General features: G+C 56.6%; 1 protein-coding gene across 4 annotated transcripts; it reads left to right on the forward strand.

The window, feature by feature from the left end:
- Positions 1-4,901: 4,901 nt before the first annotated feature.
- Positions 4,902-13,238, forward strand: HSH2D (hematopoietic SH2 domain containing). Of its 4 annotated transcripts, none has more exons than XM_058563602.1 (7): positions 4,902-4,990; positions 6,059-6,249; positions 6,940-7,084; positions 8,527-8,616; positions 9,656-9,821; positions 10,202-10,336; positions 12,573-13,238. In XM_058563602.1, exons 3-7 carry the CDS (start codon positions 6,960-6,962, stop codon positions 13,110-13,112), a joined length of 1,056 nt encoding a protein of 351 aa, XP_058419585.1. In that variant the 5' UTR covers positions 4,902-4,990; positions 6,059-6,249; positions 6,940-6,959; the 3' UTR covers positions 13,113-13,238. The 4 variants fall into 4 exon arrangements, with proteins under 4 accessions (XP_058419585.1, XP_058419588.1, XP_058419586.1 ...); XM_058563605.1 differs by having other exon boundaries at positions 10,205-10,336; XM_058563603.1 differs by having other exon boundaries at positions 6,059-6,168.
- Positions 13,239-14,015: the final 777 nt, after the last annotated feature.

Below are 14,015 nucleotides of genomic sequence, written 5' to 3' on the forward strand. Positions count from 1 at the left end.
AGAGGGTACAAAGGGAAATGGGCACAGAGAAAAGGCAAATGGGGCCATGTCTGGAAGCACCAGGCACAAGCTTCCAGGAGTCCCGTCCCCGTGGGGTCCCCCAGGACGTGCTTAATTTCCCCGTCCCCAAGCTGTGAGCGCACGTGTGCAGTGTGGTCTACCAGGCACACTCCTGAGAGACCCAGCGCCCAGCGTTTTTACTGGGGCTGGCCACGTGGCACCCTCTGTCTGGATGTACCAGGATTTCAGCCTCCTAGAAAGAAAGCAGGTGTTGAGCATAAACCGTATCGTTTGTATAAACCATTTAGGCACAGTTGTGAGCCACACATCATGTAGGGAAAGTTCTGTGTCAGCACAGGGAACTGTTTACCAGCCAGGTTCTCAGGCCAGCCAAGGGTCAGCCCTGCCAGCAGGCCTTAGACATACCAGGGACTCCAGCCTGCAGGTCCAGCTGAGCTCCAGGCCCCCACGGCCACCTGCCTGCTGTCTGTTCCAATTTAGATGTCTCCTCAGCACCATACCTGGAACACAGCCGAGAGAGCTCCTACCTGGGGTTCCATCCTCCTCCCCCTCCCGCATTTGAGCCACCACCCCTGGACCTCCGTCCCAGCCTCCCTTTTGTCCTTCGGGCTATGTTCAGGGTATCTTTAGGAAAGAGAAATCAGATGGTGTCACCCCCAGCTCCCTCTTGTACCTAGGTACAACTCACACTCCTCACCAGGGGCCCCTGCGTGCTGGGCAGCCGCCCACCTTCTCCCTTCTCTCTGGCCATTCTCCCCTGGCTCACCCCACTCTGGCCCCTCTTCTGTCTTACTGCTTTACCCCATGCTTTTCACTTCCCCAGGGCCTTTGCACTTGCTGTGCCCTCTGTCTGGGAGTACTCTGAGTCTGCACAGCCCACTCATCCATCAGGTCATGGCCATCCAGGGCCACTTCTGCAGAGACCTTCGCCAACCACGACCCTCTCTCCTCCCACCCCATCTTCGTGGCATTTATCAGAAGTCACTTGTTCTCACGGCCAACTCTCATCACCCCTCAGCATGTAAGCTCCACGAACGAGGACAGGGGCCTCGTGGCATGTTCATGTGTGGCCTGCACCCATAAGTTAATGGACATGCACATGGCCTCCAGGAGTGAGCAGGGAGGAGCTGATATCCTGTCTTCTCTGCAACCTGGACGGCAGCTCCTTGTCCCAGACTTCCCTCCTCTGGGCCCCCACACTGCCCCGGAAGCTCACTGAGGAGAAGGCAGTGCAAACTCGGGGGTGGGTTTGGAGCTCCCGCCATGCAATTCTTTCCCCCAGATGGGATTAGGGGCCTGTCCTGGGAGTCCCCGGCAGGGCTCCATCAACATCTCTCTGGAACTTTGTCAAGGTTCCCCTCCCCAAGCCCTCTGAGCCACCACTCCAGGAGGGCCCCGAATCCTGCTTCTAAAACTCACAGTCCCCCAATGGTGCCTGAGAAATGGCCACTTGGGAAACCTTTGCTTTTTTTCCACTCTTCCCCAAAGCCGCAAAATTTGGAGAAAGGGATGGCTAATGGCAATTAAGAGCAAATGCTGGGAGATCCTCCCCCGCCCCGCCCCGCCCCGCCCCGCCCCGTGCCTGGCTTGCTTCTGAGCCCTTCACAGGTCATGGGTAAGAGGCAGCAGCCTGGGCTTGGATCCCAGCACAGCCTCAGACCCACGGCACAACGGAGGCCTAAGCCTCAGTTCCCTCGTCTGCAAAACAGGCATAATCATAGTTCCCACCTCATAGGACGGCTATGAAGAGCCAGTGAGGTGGCACGCCCCTACTGGGAGAGACAGTCGAGCACCAGGAGGTGAGCTGCTGTCAACATCGTCATCCTCCTCCTCCTCGTTAATATCATCATATCATCATCACCATCATCATTGTTAGCATCATTATTCGTCTTGTGCCCCAAGGGAAAAACTCGCTTCTCTTTTCATATCTTGTCTCTAGTGGGGAACAAGTCTTCCAAAAAGCTTACAGCTTTGAGCTGTAAGTATTGCTCCATAATGCTCCAAATTTCCACCAGCTGCCCCCAACCAGGTCAAGTGGAGTCCTTGAACTCTTCAGTCCCACCTTACACTCAACCTCTTCCTCAGAGTCACTGATTTTTCTTATTTCTAAGGACTTTGATGGGGTGGCAGGCAGGGAAGTGGCTTCTCAGCCATTGTCCTCTTGTACTGAGAGAGATGACATCTCGGCTTTTTTTTCTATAATAGCTTTATTGAGATATAATTCATACACCATAACATTACCCACCAAAGTGCAATTCAGTGGACTTTACTATATTTGCAGCGTTGTGCAACCATCACCACAGTCAGTTTTAGAACATTTTCATCACCCTGTCCCCATGAGCAGTCACTCCCCACCCACCTCCCCCAGCCCCTGGCAACCAGCCATCTGCTGTCTCTGTGGATTTGCCTGTTCTGGACGTTTCATACACATGGACTCGTACACTACGTGGCCTTTTGTGTCTGGCTTTTCTCACGCCACATAGTTTTCGAGGTCCATCATATTATACTGTGTCAGTGCTTCACTCCTTTTTACGGCTGACATTCCATTGTATGGAAGAACCACATTTTTTATCCATTCATTTGTTGATGGACACTTGGGTTATTTCCACCTTTTGAACACCTTGGCCGTTGTCTGCTGCTCAAGCGTGCCAAGTTCATTCCCACCCCAGAGCCTTTGCCCTTGCCGTCACCTCTTCTGCCAGCCTTTCCTGCATGTAGACTTGGCATCATGTCTCCCCACCGACTGTGGGCTCCAGCAGGGCAGGGACAGTGCCTGTCTTCTGCTTCATCCGCAGCATCTAGCATGGTGCCCACAGTTGGAGCTCAATCAATGTTTGTGGAATGAATGAGTGAATGAATAGAATGGAGGCAGCGTGGACCACAGAACCGTAAAACTGCATAAAGCCCAGCGTTGGCAGAGCTTGACTTCCCCACCCCTGACATCTACAGCCCCAGCATATCCCCAGGGCTGAGATGGCATTGTGGTGGCCTACCCCAAAAGCCACCCCACATGGGGCCCTAAAAGTCCTACTAACTAGCCGAGGCCTCCAGTTAGAAGCCCAGAGCTGATATAGAGGGCAGGGGCTGACGCCGGGGAGGAGGGGCCGGCGTCGGAGGGGGAGGGGCTGGCATCCGAGAGGGAGGGGCTGACGTCGGAGGGGGGCCGGACGTCGGAGGGGGAGGGGCTGACGCCAGAGGGGAGGGGCTGAGATCGGAGGGGCGGGGCTGACGTCGGGGTTGGGCTGGGACCTTCGAGTCCCAGCCCTTATTGTCCCTGCTGGTCCTCTTCTGGAACTTCCTGGGTCGGGGGACCTGTCGGTTGGAGGACTGTGGTCACCGCGGGGTGGGGGTGATTCTGTTGTGACCTTCTCAGCGGGGACGTTAGTCTGTGGGAGACCACATCCCCCAAGCAGGTCAGGGCAATCAGGGCGGAGCCCTCTGGTGGAGCCTCCGGGGCCCGGTGGGGGGTGGGCTGAAGCGCCCCATGTTTCTGGAGACTGAGCTCCACGTACATGAGACCCCCGATGGCCAGGCTTTCTAAGTGACAAGGTCTCTTGGGCACTTCTGATCCCCTCCCCAGCACGTTGCTCCTCATCGTCGAGGCTGGACGCCAGCCCACTGGGCAGCGGAGGGCATGGAGGGTCAGAGAGGTGAAGTGAGTGCCCAAGGCTGCCGGGCCGGTGAGGTCTGCAGCCCCAGCCCGCGTCGCCCCGCCAGGCACAAAGGCGTCAGGTTCAGTCACGGTGAAGAGTCCTGGTGTTGTTACTCCTGACGAGCCCGTGCTGCCTGCTTGAAGGTTGTCCCTCCCGCCATCCTCCCGTGACTAGGGAGTGCCATTAGGTGCCCACTTCACAGATGAGGAAACTGAGGCCCAGAGAGGTGGAGCGACTCACCCAAGGTCACACAGTGGGGGAGTGAGAAGGCGAGCCCCATGTGCCTCCTGCTCAGGCCTGGTTGACCTGCAGGCTCCAGATAAGGGCCCCCTCCCAAGAGCGGGGCCGTGAGGGGCCCAGCGGGAGCCTACAGTGGAGGCTCTCAGGCCCCCCTGGCCAGGGCGATAAGCCCGCGGGAAGGCCCCGCTCCGCGGAGGATCTGGGCGCATCCGCCTGAGAGGGAAGGAGGAAGTGGTTTCCTCGTGTGCTGCGGAGGTCAGCCAGCACACATCCGGGGCGGCGGATCCCCTAGGCGCCGGGCCCACGCCGTGTGTAGGGGCCCCCAAAACGCTTTAGTTTTTTAAAATCAGAGGAAAAAACTGAATCCAATAAAAATGAATATATAATAATGAATCCAGCCCAGGCTACACTGGTCTTGGTGCCAATGCAGTCATAAACTATCCTTTTAAATGTGATTTTTTTTTCTTTAACAAAGTAAGTCATAACGTGGTCCTGTGCACACAGTGAGGCCCCAGCCTGTCCAGGCTCCATCCTGCCTCAGGGCCTTTGCCCGTGCTGTTCTCTCCACCTAGAGCACTCTGTGCACCCCCCATAGATCGAGTTGACTCCCACCCACACCGGTGCCCCTTCCTCCAGATCAGTTAGGCCCCTCTGAGGGTTCTTGAACTCCAGTCCCGCGTTCCTGATGGGCTGTCCTCTTTGAAACAGCGACATTAATAATTTCTCCCTCCTCTCCGTTGCCCGCTAGACTATAGATGCCGGGAGCACCTGTCTTGAGGTCACCTCTGTGTTCTGAGGATCTGGCATACAACAGGTGCTCCCTAAAGGCTTGTTAAGGTCTTGGGGGAGCAAGAGTGTCCCTCCACCTGCAGCTCAGCAGCTTTGTTGGACTGAAGACAGAGGGGGACTGGGGTTGTCCTGGTCGCGCCCCCGGGGCCCACCTGCTTAAGAAAACAGGAACCTCCCAGGGGCAGTGGCCCCGCCCTGCTGACGTGCAGACCTTGAACCGAAACCCAAGCTCCTGCAGGCAGCGAGCACAGCCAGAGCCAGGGCCTCGGGGCCCAGGGGTCTCCCAGGTACGTGCGCCAGCGGGGGCCCCTCAGCCAGCCACATGCCCACCTCTGTGCCCGCCCCATGCTCACTGAACCCCATCCTGGCCCTCTAGGAGACAGAGCATGGGGGCCCGGCTGGGCCAGAAGGAGGGATGGGGCTGGCGGGGACCAGAGAGGCAGGAGGAATTTTTGGGGGGCACTGGCAGGTGACCATTAGGAGGTGGAGCTGGATTTGGGGAAAGGACATTCCTGGCAGGGCAACAGCGTGTGCAAAGGTGAGGAGGGGAGAGAGAGCTTGATCTGTTTTGGGTAGAGAGCAAGGATGTCCTTAGGGCTGGAATGTGGGGGAAGAGGAGGCCAGGGAAGTCCCAGTGCCAGGGTCAGGAGTTTGAAACTTAGTGTGGGTTCATTCATCAGCAAATAGAGTAGTTATTCATATCTATTCAAGAATAGCTAGTTATTTATCAGCCAACAGCCCTGCACCGTTCTCTGGGCCTGCCCAGTGCCAGATGATGCTGGGGACTCAGAAAAATCCAAAAGAACCTAGCCCTGGGCCCTGTCCCCAGAAGCCTCTGATCTGGAGCAGACAGAACCAGACATAGACACTCCAGCTGCATGAAGCGAGGCGAGACCAGAGGCAGGGACGGTGGGGAAGGTGGGGGACAGAGAAGGGTGCCAGAGCTTTGTCTAGGGGAAGAGGCAGGAAAGTTGCCTGGAGGAGGGGATACTTTTGTTGAGTCTTGAAGGATAAGTAGGAAGTCTCGCAAGTAGAAAAAAAGAACAAGCCTGGAAACATTATCCCATGCTTAGTCACAACTGGATTCATGAATATTTATTATATACTTATACAATGCTTAGCTCTGTACCAGCTATGCCTTCCCAGGTTAAATATCATCATTATCCCCAAATTGCAGATGAAAATACAGGCACAGAGAGGTTAAGTGACTTGCCCAAGGTCACACACAGTGGCGAAGTGGGGGAGCTGGGGTTTGAACCTAGGCTGTCTGGCTCTGATTCCAGGCTCTTAATTGCTTTGTCACCCTGCTTTATTAAACATTTCTTAATAGATGTATTTAATGTCACTTGCTGCAGAATTCCTGTGGGCCACTTCCCAGAGGGCGTGCTCGCATCTGTCTTCTAGCAGGAGAGAGTCAATATTGACTGGGTTTGTCCACCCGCCCCCTCCCTGTGGAAACAGCCTGGTAACAACGACCTTCTGCGATATTGAAGTATTAGACGGGCCAGCAGGGGGCCGGAGCTCTGATTTGGAGAGAGAATTAAGGGTGAGAGTGAGAGGTCATGAGTGGACAATCGAGCAGGGCATGACCCTCGTGCTGGTTTTACCCCGACCTGACACTGTTTTGCAAATTGGTGCTGTTTTCTGCCTCCCTGTCATTGGCTCACAAAGTCCAGTGGCATCTTCAGCTTAAGATTGTCAAGAACGCGTGTTAATTAATGTTGCACCTGACACGTTACAGATGTGCCATCAGTGGCCATCACGTGTGGCAACGTTGTTAGCAGAGGTGACCATTTGGGGCCACCTCTCCCTAGTGTTGAACTAACCATGGCAGCCATTTGTGGTGCCACCGTGTGTCAGCTATTTCATTCATTCACCTACCATGGTGCCATCTCCACACCCTCCAGAGAGGTTGATATTTACTTAACACTTAAACTCAGTTCCTAAACTTAAATACATATATTTACAAAGGGAGCTTCCTAACACTTGTAGTAATGGCATAACAAGAATAAAAGGAAAAGGAAAAATCCTCGGAGGATTTTCAGGAGGAGTCAATGAATGAATGCACATCAGTGCCAGCACGTAGTAGCTGCTCACGAAACGCAAGCCAGTTTCAAGTCTGTTGCCCTGAGCAGCCTGGAGGGCTTCTCAGAGGAGGAGGCACCATGAGCTGCAAGAATAGAGCAAAGATGGGAGGTAGACTAGGCTTGACTCTCTCTCCTCCGTCCTGCCCCAGGTCACCATCCCCAGGAAGCCATGACAGAGGCCGGAAAGCTGCCCCCGCCGCTGCCCCCACGACTCGACTGGTTCGTGCAGACACAGATGGGCCAGCTGGCCCAAGGAGGGGTCCCTGCCTGGTTCCACGGTGCCATCTCGAGAGAGTGAGGACACCCACATCCTCCACCCTGCCCTTCCCCTCTTTCCTTGTCTATCCCCCTGCCCTCGGCAGGTTTTCACTGCAGAATTCTGGGCTCAGCTCAGCTCAGTGGGTGAAGAGAGTGAAAAGAGCTATGGAGTCCTGGGCTTGAATCCTGCCTCCTTGCTGTGTGACCTTGGGCAAGTTATTTCCCCTCTCTGCACCTCAGCTTTGTCTGTCATAGTGATCTGGCAGGCCCTTACCCCACTCATCCACACTGGGCATCACCAGTCAATGATGGCAGCGTGCAGCCTCAGAACCCCTCTTAGTACAGTCCCTAACAGCTGCCCTCTGTGCAGCGAGAAGATAGCCAACATGCACTTGCTACATCAGACCGAGCTCTGAGGACATGCACAAACTCACCTGCTTGGTCACCCCAAGGGCCTGGCTCTAAATGAAAGGGAAAAAGAACACTTATTGCCACCTTCTGCATGTGGGAAATTGAGAGAACATTGTGACAGCCGCAAAGAGGACGAACTGGGCACGTTTCTGAGTTCTGGGGCACACCGATGGAAATATCGTGTGAGCCACACATTGCAATCTTAAATTTTTTAGTAGCTATGGTAAAAGGAGTGAAAAGAAACAGGTGGAATTCATTTTAATCATGTCTTCTATTTAACCCAGTACAGTGTATCCAAGGTCTTGTCATTCCCATGTGTAATCAGTACTCAGAAGTCATTCACGAGACGATATAGTCCCTTTATTTGTACGAAGTCTTCAATCTCTGGTGGGCTTGTAGGCTGAGAGCACAGCTTGACTCGGACCCGCCACGCTTCAAGTGCTCAGCAGACACACGTGGTCGGCGGCCTCCGCATCGGGCGACGTGGGCCACAGGCTCCCACCTTGTCCCACGCAGGCCACCTTCCTCTCTCTGAGCCCCAGATAGCAGTAGTAACAATCACAGTGAAGAACCGTAGTGACAATAGGGATGCTTTGTGAGCACTCGCCAGGGAGCTGCTCCCACGCGCCCGGCGCCCACATTTCATCTGTTCGCATGTCAGCCCTGGGCACGAGGGGCTGCTTTCCCCTCGAGGAAGCTGCAGGTCAGAAAGGGACCAGCCCCGCCAGGGGCCACACAGCTAATGAGGAGCACAGCTGGCTTTGGAGCTCTCATGCGTCCGAGACAGCTCCTGCCCTGTTACCGCTGGCGCCTTGACCCCCGCAGAGGTGCCAGGGGGGTTCCAGGCACTGGGGACGGGAGCAGGCCTCCTGCGGTCAGGTCGTCAGAGGCTGTGTGCCCCTCTGGGGGGACGTCCCTGTCCCTGGCTGTCCCAAGGTCTGAAACAGCCCAGGGTCAGCAAGGCCGTAGGTGGCACGTTCAGTCCTGGGACGCCTGGCGCACCAGGAGTCTGGCCAGGACGCTGGCGGCTGGACCTCAGCCATCCCCGCCTGTGTGTGTCCGTCCAGGGACGCCGAGAAGTTGCTGGAGGCACAGCCACTGGGATGCTTCCTCATCAGAGTGAGCCACAGCCACGTGGGCTACACGCTCTCCTACAAGTAAGGCCTGGGCTGCGGCCAGGGCAGGGGCAGGAGGGCTCGGGCGCTTCCTGGGAGGGGCAAGGGGTGCTTCACACCACAGCTTCTCAGAGAGCAACTCATGTGAGGGTCTGGCAGAGTCTTGCTGAAGAGTGAGTGGCTGCAGGTCCAGCTGTAAACAGCAGACATGGGGCTGGTGGTACCTGAGATCGTGTGTCTGAGAACAGGGACTGCTGGGGGCCCGAGAGTGGCTACCGCCCTTCCCCTAATCCCCTGTCCCTTCCACCATCTACTTGGCAACTCTCTGCATCCACCCAGGGGGATGGATTAGGGCACTCACAGCAGTCCAGCACCTTGAGGCCTCAAAGCATGATCTGGCATCTCAGAGGATTCAGCACCACAAACTGCTTTTCAAAAGGCCTGCAGGCCAAAGGAGTAAAACAACCCAATGGCTCCATTACAAAGTTACCTCCAGTGGGGAAATCTTAGGCCTTGAGTCGCACAGTCCAAGGCTTGGCTCTGCCACTTACATGCTGTGTGACCCTGGACAAGGTCCTCAACCTCTGTGTGCCTCCCTCAAAGCCCTCATCTCTAACTTAGGATGCTAAAATTAATTCCGAGTCTTGATGTGAGAATTAAATAAGATAGAGTAAGCACACACAACGAGCCATTCATAAGTGCGTCCATTCATTAAGAGAACATTTATTGAGCGCCGGCTGTGTGCCAGGCACACAGCCTTAGACTGGGACCCGACTCAGATTTTCATTGTCATCATTTTTATTGGTCATTTTCCCCTCGCCAGGCACCGAGCTAAGCTTTTACCTGCAATAGCTTGTTTCATCTTCACAAGAGGTCAGCCTTAGTAGCCCCATGTTATAGACGGGGAAACTGAGGCATGGGGCTGCTAGTCACCTACCAAGTACCCTGTGGCTAATGAGTGGAGAAGCCTATGTGAGAACCTGGGCTGTGAGGCTGCCGCCCTGATGCTGCCAGCTCAAGGGCTGGAAGGGGACAGAATGAGGGGAAATGGGATGTCCCAGCCCCGGCGGTGTCTCCGCAGAGCCCGGAGCTGCTGCCATCACGTCATGGTGAAGCTCTTGGATGACGGGAGCTTCGTGATCCCCGGGGAGGAGAGGGCCCATGCCTCGCTGGACGCCCTGGTCGCCTTCCACCAGCAGCAGCCAGGGCGGCTTCACGGGGAGTGGCTGACACAGCCCTGTGGGCAGGTGAGTGTTGGCCCCGGGTGAGCAGCAGCCGCCCTCCCAGGGGCCAAGCCGCCCACCGCCCCCTTCAGCCTCTTGTGATTCTGTCACTCTCGGGGGCCCTGTGCCCCCACGGCCCTGCCCTAGTCCCTCCCCTGGCTGATGTTCTTTTACAACGAGCGCTTCAGGTGCCAGTGTAACTTGGCTGATCTACAGGAATAGGAGTTTCTTCATAAGGCTCAGGGCAAGGGTCTAGCCCATGTAAGCTGCTGTGGGCGGGCATGCTTCCTTACAAGGTGTGTGGGTGGGGCAGCCCCTGAGCCCCGACTTCCAGGGTCCGGGACCCCAGCCCCATCCCTGTTCCCCTCCTTGGGGGTGAGCTGCAGATCCCCTCTGCCCCACAGAAGGATCCAGCAAACGTGGATTACGAGGATCTCTTCCTTTACTCCAACGCATTGGTTGAAGAAGCCGCCAGCCCCGCCCACGGCCCCGGCAAACATCAGAATGCCCCCTCCTGTCCCGTGGCCTCACCTGGGGAGGTATGTGACAGAAAGCTGGCACCTCTAACCTGGGAGAGGGGGAGGAGCAGAGGTGGCCAACAGCTGCCAGAGGAGACTTTCTAGAATGAAGATTGGATTCTGTAGCTCTGAGCTTAAAACCTTCCAGTGATTTCCCAAGGCACGGAGATTGAAATCCCAGCTGCGACCTCAGCTCCTCCTTCTGCCCATCTCTAGCCCAATTCCACCCTCTCTGCCATTCCTTCTGTTGTTTGGCCACATCAAGCTAACCTCAGGACCTTTGCACGTGCTGGTGCCATCCCAGGGCCTTTGTACATGCTGTGTGCTCTGTCCCTAGATTTCTCATGCCTGGCTTCTTCAGTTCTTCAAGTGTCTTCCTCCCCAATCTCCACACCTAAAGTAGCGCCCCTACATTCTCCATCACATCCCCCTATTTATTCACTGCAGAGCACTTTTCACAATTTGAAGTCTTGTTTATTTATGGGTTTCCATGTTTCCTGTCTGCCTCCCCCATCAGGCTGTGAGCTTTGGGAGGCCTGGGAGTCTATCTGGCTTGTTCACCTCTGCTTTCCTGCCCCTCAGGGAGGACCTGGTACGTTCTCAGAAGGTGCTCAACTAATGAATCTGTGGAGTAGAGGAAAGAGTAAATGAATGGACCCAGCTTCTCAGGGCTGATGGGACCTTCAGGGGCCCCTGGGTCGGGGCCTAAGTGCCCTCCAGGCCCTCCACATGGCAGAGAAGTTCTGACAGTAAAGGAAATGAAACGGGCTGATGTGATGGACATCGGTGGGTGTCTAGTTTTGGGGGGGACAGTCTGGGAAGGCCTCCTAGAGGAGGTGGCATAGACCTGGGCCATGCAGGGTGAAGAGCAGCCAGACACACACACAGGTGCAGGGAGAGCATTCGAGGCAGAGGAAACGGCATGTGCAAAGGTCCTGAGGCTCAGTGTGCTTGAAAAACAGAAGAACAACAAAAGCCAGTGTGTGGACGGAGTGGAGTGAGCAAAAGGGTGATTGTTGGGAGGTGAGGGTCAGGGTCAGCAGGGGCCAGTCATGCAGGGCCTCAGGGCCAGGGAGAGGAGATGGGGCTCTGTTCCAGGTGTGCCACGGAGCCATGGGAGTGTGAGCGTGATCAGACTGAGGGGCTTAAATGTTGCCTGTGGCTGCTGGCTGCAGAAGAGGCTGTCTGGGGGCAGTGGTCGAGGTGGCGGGAAGGAGGCAGAGGCAGTGTCCGGATGGGAGGGCCCAGAAGGGGGTCCCTGGGGATAGAGAAAGAAGTGGATATTTGGGACATTTTAGAAGGGAGCCTGCTGATGGCTTGGAGACGGTAAATGAGAGGCAGAGGGATGTTGTCATGGTCTGAGCCCCTGTCCTCCGTTACTGGGGAGATGATCCCAGGAGGGGCCGCTGGGAGAGCAGGGAAGCGCGACAGGAGAGAGCGGAAGCCTGTGAAGTCTGTGTTAGTAAGCGCTAGGCCTGGGGGCCTGCGGTCCTTAGTCCCCCTGGAAGGCTGGGACTGCGCGGAGCGTGCTCATCGGTTATCCCTCCTCAGGTGAGGGAGCCAGGGTGTTCACCCTCCAGCTCCCTTCGGTCATTGGTCAAGCGCTGCTCCTGGGAGACTGTAGTTCTCTGGCCCTTCTGGTCTGCGACGTGTGACGTTGGGGAGGGGGCCGGGGTGCTGCCGTGCTCAGGGAGAGGGTGCAGGTGAGGTGCCGGCAGCACCTGGCACAAACGACACGACGTGTTCGGCCTGAACACCTGGGCGGATCAGGGGTCAGCAAACTATAGCCCAAGGGCCACCTGCGGCCCACTACCTGTTCCTGTGTGGCCGTCGAGCTAAGCATGGTGTTTACGTTTTTGAATAGTTGAAAAAAACAAAGAAAAATGCTATTTCATGACCCATGAACATCAGCTGAAACGCACATTGCCGTGTCCACGCAGTGTTATTGGGACGCGGGCTCGCTCGTTCACGGGCCTGCGACCCCTGGCCGCTGTTGCCCTACAGCAGCAGAGACGGGCCCCCAAGCTGAGAATATTTGCTCTCTGGCCCTTTACAGAAAGCATTTGCTGACCCCTGGGGAGATAGGAAAGCCATCTACTGAGATGGCAAGGAGGGGGCGGGGGGTCAGCTTTGGAGGGTCACTCGGGGACAATTCTGGGCCCCAGGGCATCTGGGTAGGACCCGGGTCCCGATTTCCGGGGCAGATTCCGAGCTGTGGTGGGCAAGCTTGCCCCCGCTCACTTGCTCTCTGTTTCAGGCCTCCGCAAAGCCCGTCCTGCTCCATCGGCCAAAGGAAAGGACACCGTCGGCAGAGATGCACAGAGCGCCCACCGAGGAAGCCACTTCCTCCTGTCCCCGGAAGGCTCCTCTTGAGAAGGCCTGCCGGAAACTCTGGAAGAACCTCAAGACCGTCCCCCAGACAGGCAAGAGGGTCCAGCAGCAGCTGAAATCCCACCTGGAGGCCGCGAGCTTCTCGTCGCTCTGGGACCCCAGGCGGTCCCCAGGGACCCACAGCACGCGGGCCCCAGCGGGTGACGCGGCCTGGGAGGTTAACGCCCACATGGACCCATTTGTGCCCCAGGCTCTGAGAGACAGAGGTGACTCCTCCAGGAAGGCCTCAAGGTCGGCTAGCTGGAGCGAGGTGACCCCAAGTGTCGGGGGCTGGCACCAAGTGGTCCTGAGGACCCTGTCCTCACAGGTGTCCAAACCAGAGCCGAGGGACTTGGCAGAAGCCCAGAAGGACTGGCTCCCCGAGGAGTACTGCCCACCGCCGCCCTTCGCCCCCGGGTACTGCTAGAGACAAGGTTTGCCCTGGCCCAGGGACCCTCGCTGCCAGGGGCTGCTTACACCCAGACCCCTTGCTCTCCACCACTGCCCACCAGCCCTCAGGAACCTGAGAAATGCAATAAAGACATTGCTTGAGTCTGGTCCCTGCAGTGGTCAGTGGCGTGACCTGGTTATTTGAATAACAATAATAATAACCAGTTACAGCAATGGTCTGGAACGCCTGCTGTATGCCAGGCCCCGCACCAGACCCTCCACGTTCATTATTTCTTTTACGCCTCTGAGTGGGCCCGTTAGGTAGGCTCATTCTGCACATGTTAAAGGAGAGACAGGTTCGGAGAGGAGGAGAGGCGTGGCTGAGGTCACAGGGCGATGGGGTGTCAGCGCCAGGATTTGAAGCCCGCTCACTTCCAGCCCTTCCCCCATCCCCTGCTCCCAGGCTCAACTCCAAGTGCGTGCTCACTCACGCCTCCCCAGGTACTCGTGCAAATGACAGAGAGGAAAGAGAGGAGGCAGACGTAGGGAGGGCTTGGCGCACAGGAAGCACCCCCAACCCCGACGTCAGCTTTAGGAGCAGCACAGGAGCCCCTGCCTTTCACAAAGGGAGAGGTGGCCCTGGGCTGGAGTTGGGCCGGGCTCTGGAGGGAGTCCTAGGTCGCAGGGCTGTGTGACTGTGGTGAGTCACTACACATCTCTGGGCCTGTCTCCTCATCTGGCAAACGGGGAGGAGAGCACTCCCTGTTTCTCGGGATGACCCGGCAGGCTGCGTGTAAAACCCAGCGCTTTGGTGCACAGTAGGTGCTTAATAAATGGTGGTTAGGGTGGGAGTGGTGCCCTAGAAATGATGCACAGTGGAGGTGTGTGGGGAGGTCCCTGGGAGCTGGTCTTGGCTGCAGGGATGACCACTCCTTGCGTT

Source organism: Diceros bicornis, chromosome 20 (genome assembly GCF_020826845.1).
Source record: "Diceros bicornis minor isolate mBicDic1 chromosome 20, mDicBic1.mat.cur, whole genome shotgun sequence".
In the NCBI taxonomy this organism is placed as follows: domain Eukaryota; kingdom Metazoa; phylum Chordata; class Mammalia; order Perissodactyla; family Rhinocerotidae; genus Diceros; species Diceros bicornis.